Source organism: Suncus etruscus, chromosome 9 (assembly GCF_024139225.1).
Source record: "Suncus etruscus isolate mSunEtr1 chromosome 9, mSunEtr1.pri.cur, whole genome shotgun sequence".
Taxonomy (NCBI): domain Eukaryota; kingdom Metazoa; phylum Chordata; class Mammalia; order Eulipotyphla; family Soricidae; genus Suncus; species Suncus etruscus.
Window position 1 is genome coordinate 67,212,808 of NC_064856.1, and position 19,735 is coordinate 67,232,542.

General features: G+C 38.9%; 1 protein-coding gene across 1 annotated transcript in view; it reads right to left on the reverse strand.

Annotated features, from left to right (window-relative positions):
* Nucleotides 1–19,735, reverse strand: part of PIK3C2A (phosphatidylinositol-4-phosphate 3-kinase catalytic subunit type 2 alpha) — a 118,464-nt gene that overhangs the window by 42,847 nt on the left and 55,882 nt on the right. The window contains exons 7-16 of the mRNA XM_049780982.1: nucleotides 18,738–18,817; nucleotides 17,707–17,770; nucleotides 14,126–14,269; nucleotides 12,345–12,390; nucleotides 12,061–12,271; nucleotides 9,109–9,231; nucleotides 6,704–6,871; nucleotides 3,930–4,041; nucleotides 2,627–2,772; nucleotides 657–845 (exon numbers count right to left, since the gene is read on the reverse strand). Of these exons, the coding sequence (XP_049636939.1) occupies nucleotides 657–845; nucleotides 2,627–2,772; nucleotides 3,930–4,041; nucleotides 6,704–6,871; nucleotides 9,109–9,231; nucleotides 12,061–12,271; nucleotides 12,345–12,390; nucleotides 14,126–14,269; nucleotides 17,707–17,770; nucleotides 18,738–18,817 (1,283 nt within the window). The remainder of the gene's footprint in view (nucleotides 1–656; nucleotides 846–2,626; nucleotides 2,773–3,929; nucleotides 4,042–6,703; nucleotides 6,872–9,108; nucleotides 9,232–12,060; nucleotides 12,272–12,344; nucleotides 12,391–14,125; nucleotides 14,270–17,706; nucleotides 17,771–18,737; nucleotides 18,818–19,735) is intronic.

Genomic DNA, 19,735 nt, shown 5'->3' on the forward strand with positions numbered 1-19,735 from the left:
CCAAGCCAGGGGCGATTTCTGAGCACATAGCCAGGAGTAACCCCTGAGCGTCAAACGGGTGTGGCCAAAAAAACCAAAAAAAAAAAAAAAAGGGGGGGGGGCCGGAGAGATAGCATGGAGGTAAGGCATTTGCCTTTCATGCAGGAGGTCATCGGTTCGAATCCCGGCGCCCCATATGGTCCCCCGTGCCTGCCAGGAGCAGTTTCTGAGCCTGGAGCCAGGAATAACCCCTGAGCACTGCCGGGTGTGACCCAAAAACCACAAAAAAAAAAAAAATTTCTTAGCAGTATACAAAGCAATCTAAAGCCACAAAATTTATGTAACTCCTTTAACACTGAAGGCTATAGTATTGTTGACAAAGTTGATCATAATACATTATTTCATTAAGGATGAGTCAAAGGAGCACAGCAAAGACGGTGTTAGTGTGACAATTGTTTACATAGGCCCTTTTCAATTTGCATATGCCTTTTCAATAACTTCAGTGATATCGATTTGTCTACAGAAATATACTTTTATATTGTGTTTAAGTGCTGTCATATTAAGATAGTTAAATATTCCTGCAATAACAAACCTTACAGAAAAACAGACAACAAAGTAAATAAATTTATTTTGAATAAATTTAAAATTGAAATAAACTTAATTTTAAGTAAACTTACTTTGAATCAAGAAGCTCAAATGCTGTCAATGGAGGCAATGGAGGCCACTGCTGAAGCAATGAGTATATTTTGGTAAGATTAGCCCATTTCCAGTTTGGGGTACTTGCTAGTACTTTAGGAAGACAACTTGGATATTTTAGACAATAGTAACGTTTCTCCCATAAAAATGCTTTATCTTCTTTAGAAAGTCTGCATACATAATAGAATTAACATTACTTTTCAATGACATAATGATTTATAATTTCATTAATTCATTTTAGACAGCTACTGAGTGATAGAATTATTGATACTGATTTGTAATAGAAAATGCAAGTATATCAAGCTCCCATAATTTACTCAAATTTAGGAGACAGAAGAAATTATTCTGTAGTTATGAAAATGAAGAATAGCTTAGTATAATAAAAATTTATTAAGCTTATGGGTCCAGAGTGATAGCACAGAGGGTAAGGCAGCTGCCTTACACACGGCTGACTCGGGTTTGATCCCTGGCATTCCATATGATCCTCAAGTCTGCCAGGAGTAATTTCTGAGTGTAGAACCTGGAATAACTTGAGTGGCGCCAGATATGGCCCCAAAACAAAAACAAACGAAAATATTTATTAAGCTTTAACCAGGTGTCAAGCAATAGAAATCAAGAGTAAAACAGAATCCACTCTAAGAAATACCAAGGACTTCGTCCATCATCCACTTTATATTTAAAATCAAATATCATGGGGGCCGGAGTGAAAATGCAGAAGTAGGGCATTTGCCTTGCATGTGGCTGACTCAGGATGAACCTAGGTTTGATCCCTAGTGCCCCATATGGTCCCCCAAGCCAGGAGCAATTTCTGAGTGCATAGCCAGAAGTAACCCCTGAGAGTCACTGAATGTGGCCAAAACAACAACAAAAATCAAATATCATGTAAAAACAAAAAGTACTATATAAATTTTAGGAATTTATAAAGTTTAAGTAAAAAATATCAAAATTAAAACAAATTCTTTTGTAGATTCTAATTTAATCTTAATAAAATATGCTCGTGTGAATGAAATATATACCTATTCATTGACTTTCATACATAGTCATTTAATTTAAAATGACAAAATTCAAATATTGCAAAAAAGATAGTGAAATCTACTTCCAATTACCTAGTCAGTGGAAATTTTCTAAGCTAATTTACTTATGAAGAAAAAATAGGCATACGCAAAGTTAGTTTCTCTTTATGTTAATGACAATTATGTATGCTACTTAACTCTTACTTTCTTCACCAAACATCTCTTACATATTAGTACAAGTAGGTTAAACTTAATTAGTAATAGGTATATGGTAATCTGCTTTGATAAATGCAACATGACGGTATACTTACTGACAAAAATTTCCTAACAGTTTTACTATAATACAATTAAATTTTGCAGTGAAAATTTGCTCATCTCTAAAAGCAAATATAAAATAATTTTCATTGGAATATAAAACTGAAAATAGAATTACTTGTGGCTCTGCACTCAAGAATTATTCCTGGCAGGCCTGGTGGACCATATGGGACGCGGGGGATCAAACCTGGGTTGGTTGCATTCAAGGTAAGAGCCCTACCTGTTGTATCACCACTCTAGCTCATAAAAGGTTAATTTATTTTTACATATTTGAAAAAAATTAATTTTTCTAAAGAGTTATTTATTCATATCCATTATCTATTACTAAGTTGTTGATTTTCCTATGGATACAAATATCTGTTTCTACTAAAGAGCTATGTTATATACTTATATTTATTATATATAAAATATAAGAAAAATATTTTAGATTTCTTTAATGTATAAAATATATATAATGTAGAAGAAATACATCAATAAGAAATCAATCATTTAAATAGTTTATAGTCATTAAAATCGGAAAATTTAATGAGCCATAAGCTGGAGTTTTACATTGTAGAAGACAAAGCAGAATCAAAGCAGACAAAACAAAAATCACAAAAACAAAAAGAATCAGTGTACTATACCCAAAGGATGATTCTCTAGAAAGAATGTCAAGAAGTTTCCCTTTGATATCTTTCTCCAGTGTTTCAAAGTTGTGATGTTGTATACTACTTCTGTCAACTTGTGGAGTGGTATAAATGATGTCAAACGTAGGAGAAGGAAAATCAACCTTAAAAATTTAACAAGAGTTGAAAGCTAAGTATATGTATAAGTCTATACATTTGACACATTAACTTCTTGCTTTGGAAAAAGCTGAATTTTCTTAGCCATTAATATAATTTGGTGGTTGTGGGATAATTAGGCCACACCCAGTGGTGCTCAGGTTTTACTCCTGGCTTTACATTCAGGAATCACTTCGGGTAGTACTTGGGGACTATTTGGGGTGCCAGGGATCAAACTTGGGCAGGCAGCAAGCAAGGTAAGTAAGTACCTTACTACTGTACTACCTTTCTGGCTCCAATAAGGTGATTTTGTGTGTGTGTGTGTGTGTGTGTGTGTGTGTGTGTGTGTGTGTGTGCTTTTTTTTTTTTTGGGGGGGGGGTCACTCCCGGCAGTGCTCAGGGGTTACTCCTGAATCCATGCTTAGAAATTGCTCCTGGCAGGCACAGGGGACCATATGGGATGCCGGGATTCGAACCGATGACCTTCTGCAAACGCCTTACCTCCATGCTATCTCTCTGGCCCCATACGGTGATTTTTTAAGATCGACTATTAACCTAAATTACCATTGAATAGCATATATATTGCTTAGAATGTGTACAACATATTTTCCATTATTTCTAAAAACAGAAACTAGCTTACTGACATTTAAATTGAAGATACAGGCCAGAGAGATATTTCAATGAGATAACCTCATGCTTTGTTAGTAGGAAGCCGGGCTCAACCCCCAGCACTACAAGGTTTTCCAAACACACCCAGGAGTGACATCCAAAAACCAAGTCAGGAAAAGTCAGTCCTTTGAGCACCATTGGGCATGGCCCAAACCACCTTCCACCATAAATACATACATTGTAGACACTAAAACTAACAAAATTTATTAGACTTAATGGAATCTCAATCATGTTCTATATATACTTTAGAGACAAAAATTAAATTAAAACCAGTGTCAATGGGGCCGGGCGGTGGCGCTAAAGGTAAGGTGCCTGCCTTGCCTGCGCTAGCCTTGGACGGACCGCGGTTCGATCCCCCGGTGTCCCATATGGTCCCCCAAGCCAGGAGCAACTTCTGAGCACATAGCCAGGAGTAACCCCTGAGCGTTACCGGGTGTGGCCCAAAAACCAAAAAAAAAACAAAAAAAAAAAAAAACAGTGTCAATAGTACCATTACCTGTAACACTATTCTTTCCATCACGCATCCTTTTTTGGGAACTGTTCCAGGAATATGATTTGTATGTGATGAAGTCCAAAGATATAGAAGCTTAGTCCCACATGTTAAAAACCTTAGTGAATGTAAGCAGAAGAATGACATGTTTTCATTTAAAAAGTGCATTCAAAACTCTCAACACATGGAATTAAATTTATAATGTTATAAGTTATATACTTACTAAACCTCTTCATAAAAAAGATGATTATATACTAGAAGACACTCTACAGCGTGTTAAGAAAAATGTACTGAAGGGTAAAGAATGGATTAGAGGAGGGTATGTCTCAGAAGAAATTGGGTTGAGGAGAGACCACAGGTGGTAACAATTCAAGAGTAATTTTGTACCCAAAACATCTTTTTTTTTTTTTTTTTTTTTTGCTTTTTGGGCCACACCCAGTGATGCTCAGGGGTTACTCCTGGCTGTCTGCTCAGAAATAGCTCCTGGCAGGCACGGGGGACCATATGGGACACCGGGATTCGAACCAACCACCTTTGGTCCTGGGTCGGCTGCTTGCAAGGCAAACGCCGCTGTGCTATCTCTCCGGGCCCTGTACCCAAAACATCTTAAATAAAATGATGAATGGTGATAGTCCTAAAAATCATCAATAAAGAAAAATACCTCATGTGGTGAACTTGGTTACAGAATACACCCTGACTTCTACCACCAGGGAATAAAAATATATGTCTAGAAAACCAATATACACTTAGTGGTAAAAGACCAATCATTTGAAATATGAAGTTATGTTTACATCCTAAACCTAAAGTCAGCAAACTTTTATTTTTCTTTGTTTTGGGCCACACTCGGCAGCACTCAGGGGTTACTCCTGGCTCATCGTTCAGAAACTGCTCCTGGCAGGTTCGGGGGACCTTATGGGATGTTGGGGATCGAACCTGGGCCCATCCCTGATCAGCAGTGCGCAAGGCAAATGCCCTACCACTGTGTTATCACCTTGCCCCCACTTTTAAATTTTCTTTTGTTTTCTGTAGTTGCTATATTTAGAGACTTAATCTGATTAAGGATTATTTATATAACAAGAATATTTAACATTTCATAGGTGGCATTGCATACTACTTGCTATAACATCAAAAAGAGAAACACATTATTTGTTTTATTGTTCTAAAATCTTAAAATAATCCCTTTGTTTAATATTATCAGTCTAAACCATACACAAGTAGATCCAGAAAAGCTAATCCCTGAATGGTTTAAAATAGGCATTAATAATCACACCTAAAATCAATACTAATTTTGAATTTTGTTGTTATTGTGTTAGAAGTCAAATCCAACTCTTTTTTTGGGGGGGGATGGTTTTCACACCTGGCTGAGCTCAGGGGTTACTCATGGCTCTATGCTCAGAAATCGCTCCTGGCAGGCTCGGGGTACCATATGGGATACTGGGATTCAAACCACCATCCTTCTGCATGAAAGGCAAATGCCTTACCTCCATGTTATCTCTCTGGCCCAAATCCAAGGCTTTATATAAAAAATACAGCAGAGGGGCCGGGAAGGTGGCGCTAGAGGTAAGGTGTCTGCCTTGCAAGCGCTAGCGTAGGATGGACAGCGGTTCGATCCCCCTGTGTCCCATATGGTCCCCCCAAGCCAGGGACAATTTCTGAGCGCATAGCCAGGAGTAACCCCTGAGCATCAAAACGGGTGTGGCCCAAAAACCAAAAAAAAAAAAAAAAACAGCAGAAATTTATAACTGATCTATAGCTTCAATCCCAACTCAAAAGTTTTGTTTTGCTTCTGTCACACTAGGCAGTGTCCAGTGCTGACTTCTGGCTCTGTGGTCAAAGAATATGCCAAGTGGTAGTTGGGGGATAACCTGGTACAAGAGAAGTTTCTAACCTCTTAAGAAAAAATAAGTTTTTTTTGGGCAGGAGAGATAGAATGGAGGTAAGGCGTTTGCCTTTCATGCAGAAGGACGGTGGTTCAAAGCCCGGCATCCCATATGGTCCCCCATGCCTGCCAGGGCCGATTTCTGAGCATAGAGCCAGGAGTAACCCCTGAGCGCTGCTGGATGTTACCCAAAATCCAAAAAAAAAAAAAAGTTTTTGCACATGATGGATTCTGGAGATTAAAGATCAGAGACCCATAACAGAAAGAATAATCAATAAGGTAAAAAGAATGAAGGAAAGAAATAATAAACGATGCAGAATCCAAGAAGCTGGAGAACCACAGAAAGGAGAAAAGACAGATTTGTTTTAGTACTATCAAGGGAATTTTAAAACCATGTAATTATGGCAATTATACAATACTTTAATAAGAGACAGAGGGCCGAAACAATAGCACAGCAGTAAGGCGGTTTGCCTTGTATGCAGCCAACACAGTATGAACCCTGGCATCAAATCCTGGCATCCCATATGGTCCCCCAAAAACAACTTCTGAGCACCACCAGGTGTGACCCAAAAACCAAAAGAGAGAGAGAGAGAGAGAGAGAGAGAGAGAGAGAGAGAGAGAGAGACCGAGAACATATAGATTGTAGCTTTTCTGTTTGTGTCAAATAATCCAGTGAAAATCCATAAATTATTTAAATAGATACTCAAACTATAGCAAAATATTGTGTAATAATATAGCATGATATTGGCTTCTCTGATCGGTAGTTCTGTAATGACCTCTATTATACTGGAAAAGCTGGAAAAGACACTATCTCATATATAATATACCCCACTGGCAAGCCAATTCTAATACTAGAAGGTGTGTCCAGAGTAGTTCATCAACACAACTCCGTAATACTTACCGTTTAAAGTCAAAAAGTGGTAAAGAAACTTTGCCCAAAGCTTCTGGCCCCTTTCTCTGCTTATTAGAATCAGGGGAACTTCCACTGCTCTGATTTAAAATTCCAAAAAGAGTAAGGTGAAGAAGTGATTCCAATGGCAACTGTGATATCTGGATGGGAAAAATGATTCTACAAGAGGGAAAAATGTATTAATACAGAGAAAAGGTAAATTCAATATTAAGTTTAACCCATTATAAGGATGACAATTTTTAACCCCGAAGACTACTCTAGAGTTTAGCTGAGTATAAGCTTGCCTAACGTTTACTATAAAAATCTTAAATTATGGGGCCGGGAAGGTGGCGCTAGAGCTAAGGTGTCTGCCTTACAAGCGCTAGCGTAGGACGGACCGCGGTTCGATCCCCCGGCGTCCCATATGGTCTCCCCAAGCCAGGGGCGATTTCTGAGCTCATAGCCAGGAGTAACCCCTGAGCGTCAAACGGGTGTGGCCCAAAAACCAAAAAAAAAAAAAAAAATCTTAAATTATTTCACATTTCAGACATATTTCATTCTTCAAAATTTTGTTACTGGGGTCAGAAAGAGAGAGCAGGGATAAGGAACTTGCTGACCTGAGTTCAATCTTCAGCAGCACATACAGTGTTCTGTCCACTTAGAGAAATGAACCCTGAGCACAGAGCCAGGAGAAAACAATGAACACCACTGGATATAGCCCAAAACTTCAAAATTTAAAAAAACAATAATTTCAAAATTTTGGGGGCCAGAGAGATAACACAGCGGTAGGGCATTTGCCTTGCATTCGGCCAACCTAGGGAAGAGAGGGACCCGGTTCGATTCCTGGCATCCCATATAGTCAGTCCCTCAGCCGCTGGAGTGATTTCTGAGTGCAGAGCCAGGAGTGACCCCTGAGCACTGCTGGGTGTGGCCCCAAAACCAATCAATCAATCTATAAATAAATTTAAAAAATAATTTATTACTTCCCTTTACTATAAATTACAATGTCAATATCTAGACAATACTTTTGTTTCCTTTTAAGAAAAACTGGAGTTTAGTACTAGTATTTCTAAATAAGAATATGGTTTATGTATACATATTTATATAATATGGCATATATGCTTGCCAATTTTTTTTTTTGGTCTGAAAGAACATGAAAGGCCAAATGTGATCATTCTAAGAAATAATCAGATGGTAAGTGTTAAAAAAATAGAGTAACACTTTATATCATTATATATGTGTACTATTTGATGATTTTCAGAGACATGCCTTATTTTTATAAATTAAAATATACTAAGAGGGCAAAGAGATAGTACAATGGGTAGGGCACTTGCCTTACTATAAGCACTACCAGGAGTGACCCAAAATAACACCAAAAAAAAAAAAAAAAAAGTAACATAGGCCTGAAAGAGGGCCAAAGATGGGATTAAGTAGGAGAACACATGCCTTTGATTTGTGAGGTCCTGGAATCAAGTCAATGCCAGCAGTGCACAGGGAGCACTGCCTGGTATAGTCCTGGAGTTCATTCATCCCTCACCCAACACTGCTGAATATGTATTCCCACCCAGCACAGTTGGTTTTACAATAAAACCAACAAATAAAGATAAAAAAAAAAAATGTAGAAGCTTTAGTAGTAAGTGTGAAAAAAAAAGTTAAGAGTTGCTTTACTTGGGGCCGGAGTGGTGGCACAAGCAGTAAGGCGTTTGTTTGCCTTGCTACACGCTAACCTAGGATGGACCATGGTTCAATCCTCCAGTGTCCCCTATGGTTCCCCAAGCCAGGAGTGATTTCTGAGCGCATAACCAGGAGTAACCCGAGTGTCACCGGGTGTACCCTCCCCCCCAAAAAAAAAAGGTTGCTTTACACTGGTAGCCGACCAGGGTTCAATTTCTAACAATTTTCTAACAAAATTGTAATGAAACATAATTTTATCTGTTAATGTTTATTTACCAAATCGTTTTAATCTGTATGAACCCAAGATTCATAGATGCACTGTTATAGTATGAACACTAAACTAAGAAGTTTGACAAACTACTCTCTTTACAATATTATGTGTAAATTTTGTTGTTGCTATTGTAGTGCCAGGAGTTGTACACATGGCATCATAAATGCAAGGCATGTGCTCTATCACTGAACCACAGTCATAGTCTTGACAAATCATATCTGTAACTGGAGAAAGACCAAGAAGAATTTTAAAAATTTTTAATTAAAAAAAATGTAGGTTTAAAAGAGTATTTCAGATTTCTGAATGAGAATTTCAGACTGTTTTGTAGACTATACCTAGATTAAACTTTAAGAGACCAGTTAGAATTAGTAGATTTCAATATAAATTCTAATAAAAACGTAAGCTAGGATGCACATGTTAAAAAACAAAACAGGATTTAATAAGAGAATAAAAAGCCAGAAATTTCACTTACAGTTCATCCCATTTAATAAGATAGAAGAAATTCTTATAAGTGCCAACCTTCTTTGACTGAATAGGTTTAAAAAGATCCTTTCCATTGTGAGACAGGGAACACATCAAGTAGTATTTTTCATAACTGGAAAATAGTTTAATTGGATAGTAAGTAAATTAGTTAACTGATTTAAATATATATTAACCACTCTTTCATAAAAGTGACTATAATCTAAAATAATTTAATTACTACTAATCTGAATTGTTGTGTTTTTGTGTCATATCCAGCAATGCTCAGGTGACCATATGAAATGCTGTGGACTGAATCCAGATTGGTTGTGCTAAAGACAAGCACCTTACCTACTACTATCTTTCCGGCCTAGCTCATTTGAATTTTGTGAAAACATGGTATTCAACCACTGTGAAGTCCATAAAAATAGAGAACAGGTATAGCTAAGAAGTACAAAGATGGGGCTGGAGAGATAGCATGGAGGTAGGGCGTTTGCCTTGCATGCAGAAGGATGGTGGTTCAAAGCCCGGCATCCCATATGATCCCTCAAGCCTGCCAGGAGCGATTTCTGAGAATAGAGCCAGGAGTAACCCCTGAGCACTGCCAAGTGTGACCCAAAAACAAAAATACAAACAAACAAGCAAAAAAAGGAAGTACAAAGATGCACTTGCGGGGCCGGAGAGATAGCATGGAGGTAAAGCGTTTGCCTTTCATGCAGGAGGTCATCGGTTCGAATCCCGGCGTCCCATATGGTCCCCCGTGCCTGCCAGGAGCAATTTCTGAGCCTGGAGCCAGGAATAACCCCTGAGCACTGCCTGGTGTGACCCAAAAACCAAAAAAAAAAAAAAAAAAAAAAAAAAAAAAAAAGATGCACTTGCCTAACAAAAGAGGGTAGAGCGCCTGCCTAGCACACAACTGACCCAGATTCAATCCACAACACCTGCTCCAATCCCACCAGGAGTGATCCCTGAGCACAGTCAGTAAGACCTATAAACCAAGAAGTGTGCATGTATTCCTTCACCCCAAAAAACCAAAAGGAGTACAGAAAAGAACATATGTCTAACGGCACCATTTTGATATGAGTTACAGAGTTTATCTCAATTGTGTGTAGTTAAAAAAATTAATGTTTAGTTTTGGGGCCACACCTGGTAGCATTCAGGGCTTATTCCTGGAGGGGCTTGAAGTACCATATGGAATGCCAGGGATAAAACCTGGGTTGACTGTGTGCAAGGCAAACACTCTATCCACTATACTAGCACTCTGGCCCCTCAGTTCCAGTATTACATATATATAAGATGAATTACCCTGCGTAATTTTTCATTTGTAGTAAATTCTAGCAGTAGAATACAAATGTTTTCTTCCCTGATGCCATTGCCATTGTAAAGAACCTCCCCCAAAGACTGCCTGACAAGATCTTATCAACCCTGCACTTATGGTAATCAGAGGCTAAATAATTTCATTCTAATGAGATGTTTATTTACTAGAAAAGAACCTGTCCTAAGGCCACCCCATCCCACGTAAGTTGAACTGATAATGATGTTGATGATTTGTTGTTCTCTTACTATATGGTTCTATTTTCTCCCTCATCGATATGAGAATTTTTTTTTAGTTTTGTTTTTTTGTTTTTTTTTTTTTTTTTGCGAAAATGGTGATACCTACACACATAAATAGAAATAATCTGAAATTCCACAAAACTGTAAATCAAACTATTTTATTTTTAAAACCTTTTTCTCCTACGAGGTATATAAATGGAAGTAATACTGTTAATACAATTTCAAATTTATATAAAATAAATCCTAAAAATTTTAAATTTATGAGAGTGTAGAAAATCAAGAAAACTTACGGGTGGAAGCTAAAAAGATAGTTAGGGTGCTTGACTTGCACACAGATATCCCAGGTTTCATCCCCCAGCATCCCATATGGTCTCCAACAACAACTAGGAGTAAATTTTAAGTGTGGAACCAGGAGTAACTCAGAGCACCACCAGGTGGTGCCCAAAAACAAAAATTTTAAAGGGGAAAATCTAAATAGGCCTATGAAAGTAATAAATCTTTTATCTTAAGGAAGGGAATATAGCCTTATATTATAAAATAATGCAGATAATGCTTATGTCTGCTTTAATAAGTAGATATTAGAATAAAAATCCCTATGGATATTAAAAAACTAAAACAAAATTCAATATAAATAAAATATTAATATTACTGAAAATGCAAAATATTTTTTGGCTAGCTAGAAGTAAACATGTCCTTTTTGTTTATTTGTTTGGGGCCCGCACCGCAAACAAATCGCTCCTGGTAAGAGTCTAGGAGCCAGTGATTGAACCTGCTCAGCTACATGCTAAGCATACCCTCTGGGCTGACAATCTGGTTCCAACATACCTTTCTTGGTTTTTTGTTTTTTTTTTTTTTTGTTTTTTTTTGGGTCACACCCGGCGGTGCTCAGGGGTTACTCCTGGCTGTCTGCTCAGAAATAGCTCCTGGCAGGCACGGGGGACCATATGGGACACCGGGATTCGAACCAACCACCTTTGGTTCTGGATCGGCTGCTTGCAAGACAAACGCCGCTGTGCTATCTCTCCGGGCCCCAACATACCTTTCTTAACCTAGCAGAGTGCAAATATAAACACCATGAGTGGGAGTGGTGGTGCAAGCAGTAGGGCATTTGCCTTGCACGCTGCTGACCCAGGATGAACTGCAGGTCCATCCCCTGCCATCCCATATGGTCCCCCAAGCCAGGGGCGATTTCTGAGCTCATAGCCAGGAGTTACCCCTGAGTGTCACAGGGTATGGCCCAGAAAAAAATAAACAAAAATAAAAACTCACAAATTTATTTTATTTATATGTTATTTATATTATCCATTTTGAAACCAAGATACAGTAGATGCTGACATGGTCAGAATTCAAGGTCCAAGTAGCTTCTAAGTGAAGCTGTGCAGAACATATTTTTTTCTGAATAATTACTTACTTTGATACCCAGTTACTTGAAATTCCATGTGCAGCAAAAATAGTAAATTGGAGTTGTTCTGTTGTAGTCCATGCTTCCTTGACATTTCTATCACTTTGGGCAATATCTGCAGGACTCCAAACAGAAAATGCATGGAGTCTGAGAAGATCATAAATTGCTGCTGTTAACTGGTCTAAACTTATTTGAACAGGATTTTCAGGATTCAATGAGCCTAGAATGTAAAGAAAATTGTTAACTACCCAGAAAGCCAAATAATTGCCAAAATTTAAAGAAGTTAGACATACCCTCAGATGAACTCCTATTGTCTCCATTTCCAGACAATGAAGTCACCTGCATAACAAAAGAACATTATCAGAAAACTTCCAGGCGTGATGTACAAAGTTTGTCTTTAATTTTTATTTATTTAAATATTTTATTAAAGAATTCCTTCAAAGAATAAAGTGCCTCTTGAATGATATAAAAGGAAACTGAAATCTCAAACTAAATAAACCATGGTTTTTAATATCAAAAAACCAGAATAGGGCCCGGAGAGATAGCACAGCAGCGTTTGCCTTGCAAGCAGCCGATCCAGGACCAAAGGTGGTTGGTTCGAATCCCGGTGTCCCACATGGTCCCCCGTGCCTGCCAGGAGCTATTTCTGAGCAGACAGCCAGGAGTAACCCCTGAGTACCGCCAGGTGTGGTCCAAAAACCAAAAAAAAAAAAAAAAAAAAACCCAGAATAACTGGAAATTCTTACAATCCACAAATTGAACACAATCTACTGAATAACTGAAAATCTGCAAGTAATGAATTTACTAATACAGTATTTTATTTTCCAGTAGTTGCTCTACTATTAGCAAACAAAAGAAACTAAAAGTCAGTTACCATTTAATGACCTAAATTGTTGTAATTATTTATATTAAGCTCCCCCCATTCTCTCCTTTATCAGCAAATATGCATAATTAACAGATGCTTCAAACATGACAAGTAGCATGGTAGTTGATTACTTTCAAGTGAGTCCTATGCTTAAATTTCTAAAAACAAACAGTAAAAAAGAGCAAAAATGATGGGGCCAGAGAGATGGCATGGAGGTAGGGCATTTGCCTTGCATGCAGAAGAAGGATGGTGGTTTGAATCCCTGCATCCCATATGTTCCCCTGAGCCTGCTAGGAGCGATTTCTAAGCATAGAGCCTGGAGTAACCCCTGAGCGCTGGCGGGTGTGACTCAAAACCAAACAAAAAAAACAAACAAAAGAGCAAAAATGAGACCCAGATTTCTTGATACAATAGAAGCAGGCTATCATTTGAGGGACATACTATACATCAATAATTTTTTGTTCCTTTAAATTTATTGTGTCTTGTGATCCATCCAGTAACAGCTATCAATGGTCCATGTATTAAAATCCATGGGAATACCAAAGGGAAAACTTTTACTAGAAAGTATATAGAATATTGGGCCAGAGCAATAGCGTAGCGGTATGGCATTTGCCTTGCAGGCAGCTCACCCAGGACAAACCTTGGTTCAATCCTAGCATCCGATATTGTCCACCTAGCCAGGAGTGATTTCTGAGCGTATAGCCTGAGCATAGGCCAAAAACAAAAATGGGAGGGAGGGAGGAAGGATAAAATATCAAAAGAATTCCCAGCCTCGTTACTTCTGAAGCACTAAGTCCCATTACTTATGTTTCTGGGTCTTTATAACAAGGACAAGGAACAGTCCAGAGCACAACTTCTGCCCCTGATAATCAATTCATTGCGGGCAGTGGGGAGAAGGTAGCTATGACCATTCAGGTTATTTTCAGGGTTAGCCCCCATCTAAAAACCCAACTAGCTCATCTGTAAAATTTATACATACAAAAAATAAACAGTTTAGCATTTACTTCTTCAGGGTCAACTCTCACAAAGTTATTCCAGTTTTATCTTTTTCCTCTTAGACCTTCCCCACCTTATGAAGTAGTGAAAGCCAGTTAAAATAATAATGTTTATAGTCCAGGAGAATAAAAAGTATCACAGATGAAGAGATAGATGAGTACCTAGGCACATATCTTTATACAATGAAATACTAATTATGAAAAAAGTACTCACGCCAGAACTTTTACTCCGTGGAAGATTGACAGATCTCTTTAACTTCTTTATTGCTTCAGTAATGGCAAGAGTCTCGACACCATCCAAAGCACTACAGATTTTTCGTACAACTTTAATTACCTGATCTACCACTCGGTGCTGGTTCTTTAAAAATAGAAAATAAACACAAGCAAAATAGAAACTTTAGTTATGATGTTTAAAGACATAATCTTTTCTCTTTTCTCATGAAGACAATATAATTCAATTATACACTTCGAAGAAAAAATGCAGGACTGGTGATTTTTCATTTTGCCTAGAACAATTATGCATATATGAATTTCTTAATTTTTAGATTAGCACAAGATATGTGAGAGCAATAAACTGTATCAAATTAAATCAGAGGATCAAACCTGGTCTCCTGTATCTAAAAGAAAAAAAGAGGGCCTGGAGAGATAGCACAGCGGCGTTTGCCTTGCAAGCAGCCGATCCAGGACCAAAGGTGGTTGGTTCGAATCCCGGTGTCCCATATGGTCCCCCAAGCCTGCCAGGAGCTATTTCTGAGCAGACAGCCAGGAGTAACCCCTGAGCACCACTGGGTGTGGCCCAAAAACCAAAAAAAAAAAAAAAAAAAAAAGAAGATAAAAGAAAAAAGGATAGAACAATGTCTGCCATAGAGGCAGGCAGGGGAGAGAGCAGTACAGAAATTGGAGACATTGATGGAGGGAAGTGAATAGAGGTAAAGGAATGGTTACTGGACATTATATGCTTGAAACTCCATCATAAACAACTTTGTAACTGTGTATCTCAATGATTCAATTTAAAAAAAAATTTAAGGGGCCAGAGAGATAGCATGGAGGTAGGGCATTTGCCTTGCATGCAGAAGGACAGTGGTTCGAATCCCAGCATCCCATATGGTCCCCGAGCCTACAGGAGCAATTTCTGAGCATAGAGCCAGGAGTAAGCCCTGAGCACTGCCAGGTGTGGACCCCCCCCAAAAAAAAAAAAAACTAAAAACTTATTTAAAAACAAACAAAACAAATCCAAGGGATTGGAGTGATACTACAACTAGCTAGCAGGGAGTTTGGTACACGGCAACCATTCCTGGCACCCATATGATTCCTGCATCTATCAAGAGTGACTCTTGAATACAGAACCAGAGTAATGCCATGACCACAGTGGTATGGTCCAAAAACAAACAAAATCAAGTTCAGAACAGGATAGATAGTTCAATAGGCTAGAGCACATGATTTGAATGAAGAAGGCCAAGGTACTCTTCTGCCACCAAATGGTCTCCCTAAGACTGCAAGGAGTGTCTCCAAGCATTAACAAAGGAATAGACTCTGAGTATGGCTTTGGGTGGCCCAAAAATAAAGGGGGGGGGGGGTGGGAGACCCAAACTCCAAGCTCTTCAGACACTGACATATTGCAACAGTGGGCAAAAAAGTGAGTCTAGCTGCATCATTTACACCTATAGCCCCTCAGCTTATTAAGCCAAAGTTAAATTTCATCATGATTCAGAAATACAGGGGGAGGGTGTAGACTCTCCAAGAGGCTAGAACACACACTTTATTATTTTGTGTTTATGTTGAAGGGTACACTCATAGTGCTCAGGGCTAACTCGTGGCTCTGTGCTTGGGGTTCACTCCTGGCAGGGACAGAGGAACCACACGGGTACTATAGATCAAGTCCATGTAGACTATGTGAAAGACAGAGCCCTACTCACTGGACTGTACTATTGCACCAGAACACAAAGGCCTTAGAATATAAGCTTTGTAAGCAAGAAGCCCAAATTTGATTCCATGAGTAATCTCTGAGCACTGCTTTATTTACACTTTTTTTTTGGGCCACACCCAGTGGTGCTCAGGGGTTACTCCTGGCTGTCTGCTCAGAAATAGCTCCTGGCAGGCACAGGGGACCATATGGGATACTGGGATTCGAACCAACCACTTTTGGTCCTGGATCGACTGCTTGCAAGGCAAACGCCGCTGTGCTATATCTCCGGGCCCTATTTACACATTTTCAAATGTATTATAAAACTGTTTAGCCAATTATTTTAAAACCTTCTATTCTCCCAACACAGTTTTAAAATACACAATGCAGGGCCAGAGTGATAGTACAGCAAATAAAGTGCTGGTCTTACACATAGCCATCTAGATTAGGTCCACTAAACGTGCTAGAGATGATCCCGTGCACAGCCAAATGTGGCCCAGAAAAACAAAGAAAGAACACAACTCTGGGGCTGAATGACAATACAGCAAGTAGAAACTTGCCATGCATGCAGCTGACCTGGGTTCCATCCCCAGCTTCGCATACAGTCCCCTCACCCCCCCAGCACTGCCAGGAGGGATTCAAGAGTGCAGAGCCAGAGTAAACCCCTGAGCACAGACAAGCTGCCCCCTCCCACCAGCCAAAAAAGTGTATATCACATTAAAAAACATTCTTACATAATGAATTAATTCATCAAACATTTATAGCAGTTTGTATGCCAAGTGCAGTTAGAATGGACTGAAACTAAGTACTGTAGCATCCCTTAAAAATTTAAATTTTCCACTCTTGAGCAGATAAACAGAATGTATCCTTCACCTTCTTGCTTAAATAAAACCCTCAAACACCAAATCACCCTGTAGGCGTCAAAACCAAAAGTGTTTTGGAGCTTCACTTTTTTCTTGTATTACTTTTTATTTCTTAACTTCCATGCAAAAACCTTTCTAAGTCTGAGGTTCATGCCCTCTCACATACTGTAAAATCAATCGTGTGTTATCAGTTTAATGTCTCTCAATTCCAAATATTCCCTTCTCCCTTGCTTTATAGAACTAGAGAGCTAACCTTCTAAATATTTCTCTTGTAGAAGTGGCATAAGTTTGTCATCAAGGAGAGCTTAAGATACAGAAAACCTGGGGGCCGAAGTGATAGCACAGTGGTAAGGTATTTGCCTTGCATGTGGCCAACACAGGATGGGCTCTGGCTCAGAGAAGTAAACCCAAGGCTCTGACATGCAAAGCATCAGTCCTTTAAGCATCCTCCTCTCTCACATTATCTATTTTAATTAAACTGAAGGTTCCTCTTATTAATATGAATAAAGAGTAATATGTTGCTTGGCATTATAAGAAAATTCTGTTGTTGGAGCTGGAATAATAGTATGGTGCTTGCACCCAGGTTTGAATCTCAGCATCCTATATGATCCCCTGAGCACCTCCAGCCACCAGATGTGATTCCTGGGTACAAATCCCTGATCACTGCTAGTTTACTGTTGTTAAGTTGGGTCAGGAAAAAGAAAGTTAAATACCAATATAATACATAAAATAAAATAAGCTAAATAAACCTAAATATTTAAGCTAATACTAACAGTTGTATTATGAGAGAACAGAGGCAAGAATCATCAGGACCAGAGCAGTGGCGCTAGAGGTAAGGCTTGCAAGCGCTAGCCTAGGACGGACAGCAGTTCGATCCCCTGGCATCCCATATGAACCCCCAAACCAGGAGCAATTTCTGAGTGCATAACCAGGAGTAACCCCTGAGCATCACCAGGTATCCCCCCCCCCAAAAAAAATAAGGAAAAGAAAAGAATCTTTAAGCATGACAAAATGTGAATGAAAACTTACCTCCATTTGAAGAGCCAGTTCTACTTGATTATGATAAGAATCTAGCAGATCTTCAACAGGGTGTCTGAAATAAACAGTTAAGATGGCTTAAGAATACTATCTACCTTGGCCTATGATCTGTATAACCAAGGTCTCTAACTCCAGAGGTCTGAATGAGACAACTGCAACCGAGCAGATCTTCTGGAAATATAAGGAAAGACTCTATTCTATGCTTCATCCTAGGATTGGGGCAAAAACCAAGTACAGAAGACTGATTAAAACAACAATGATGGAACAGAACTCCTAGAACCATAAAGAAAGACTCCATCCTAGGCTCCATCCTTGGACCTGTGCAAATACCAAGATCTCTAGCTACATAGGCAGGAAAGTTTCCAGACACCATCAAAGGACCAAGGGGAGAGAAAAGGTACATGTATGGAGCCTGTGGTTATTCCCATGATAGTATACCCCGAGCCTGTCAGGAGCGATTTCTGAGCATAGAGCCAGGAGTAACCCCTGAGCGCTGCCAGGTGTGATCCAAAAACAAACAAAAATGATCAGACATGCAAGAGACAGAGGGGACCACTTATACTAGCAACCTTGGTGGTAAAGGAGGGGGATGTGAGATGCATACTGGGAACCAGGGGTGGAGGGAGGACAACATTGGTGGTGGAAGTGTCCCTGATTCAATATCACTATGTACCTAAAAAATTACTGTGAAAGATTTGTAATCCACTTTGGTTAAAATTTAAAAAATTAAAAAATTAAATTAAAAAAAGAATGCTATCTAAAAAGGGGGGCCAAAGAGATAATAGAGGTAAAAGTGCCTTGCATGTGATTGGCCCCAGTTCAACCCACAGAACTACATATGATCCCCTAAGTCCCACCAGGAGTGATCCCTGAGCAGAGCCAGAAGACAGACCTGAACACAGCTGAGTATGGTCTAAAAAGCAAATATTTTTATTAAAAAGTAATTACATTGATCACCAAAATAATTGTATTTACACTCAAGAGAAAAGTCTGACAAGCTGCAACTATAATTTATGTCATACCTTGTCACAACTTCTTTATAAGGTTTCTCTATTTGATGGAGGTGTTTATTTAAATCCACAGGTGTTTCATCATCTTCTGCCTAAACAAAGTTATACACATAAATGATTACTAAAAGAGATAAGATTCATTTTTGTTGGGCCAGCAAGATAGCACAGCGGTAGGGTGTTTGCCTTGCAAGCAGCCAACCCAGGACCGACCCAGGTTTGAATCCCAGCATCCCATACGGTCCCCTGAGCCTGCCAAGAGTGATTTCTAAACACAGAGCCAGGAGTAACCCCTGAGCGTTGCCAGGTGTGACCCAAAAACCAAAAAAGATTTTTTTCATTTTTGTTCTCTATACTGCCAAATTAAATATGGCTAAGTGTATGGCGCTTATTATATAAAAATATTGTTATAAAATATAACACTATAAAAATCCTAATATAAATATATTATATAATATATAACATTTTTCATAGCTAGTACTAAAATACTACCAAAAATTGTATTTCTTTCTTTCTTTCTTTTTTTTTTTTTTGTGGTTTTTGGGTTATTCCTGGCTCCAGGCTCAAAAATTGCTCCTGGCAGGCACGGGGAACCATATGGGACGCAGGGATTCGAACCGATGACCTCCTGCATGAAAGGCAAACGCCTTACCTCCATACTATCTCTCTGGCCCCCCAAAATTTTATTTCTAATTATAAAATTTGTTTCTGTTGGTTTTTCTTTTGGGGGGGGGCGGCACACCCTGCAACACTCAGGGATTACTCTTGGCTCTGCGCTCAGAAATCGCTCCTGGCAGGCACGGGAAACTATATTGGATGCCGGAAATCAAATCCAGGTCCATCCTGGGTCGGCTGCATGCAAGACAAACACCCTACCACTGTGCTATCTCTCTAGCCCCTCTAATTATAAATTCTAAAATCAGAAAAAAAATTCCAAATATATATAAAAATATATATTTAGGACCAAAGTATAGCACAGAGAATAAAAACTTGCCTTAAAAACAGACAGTTGG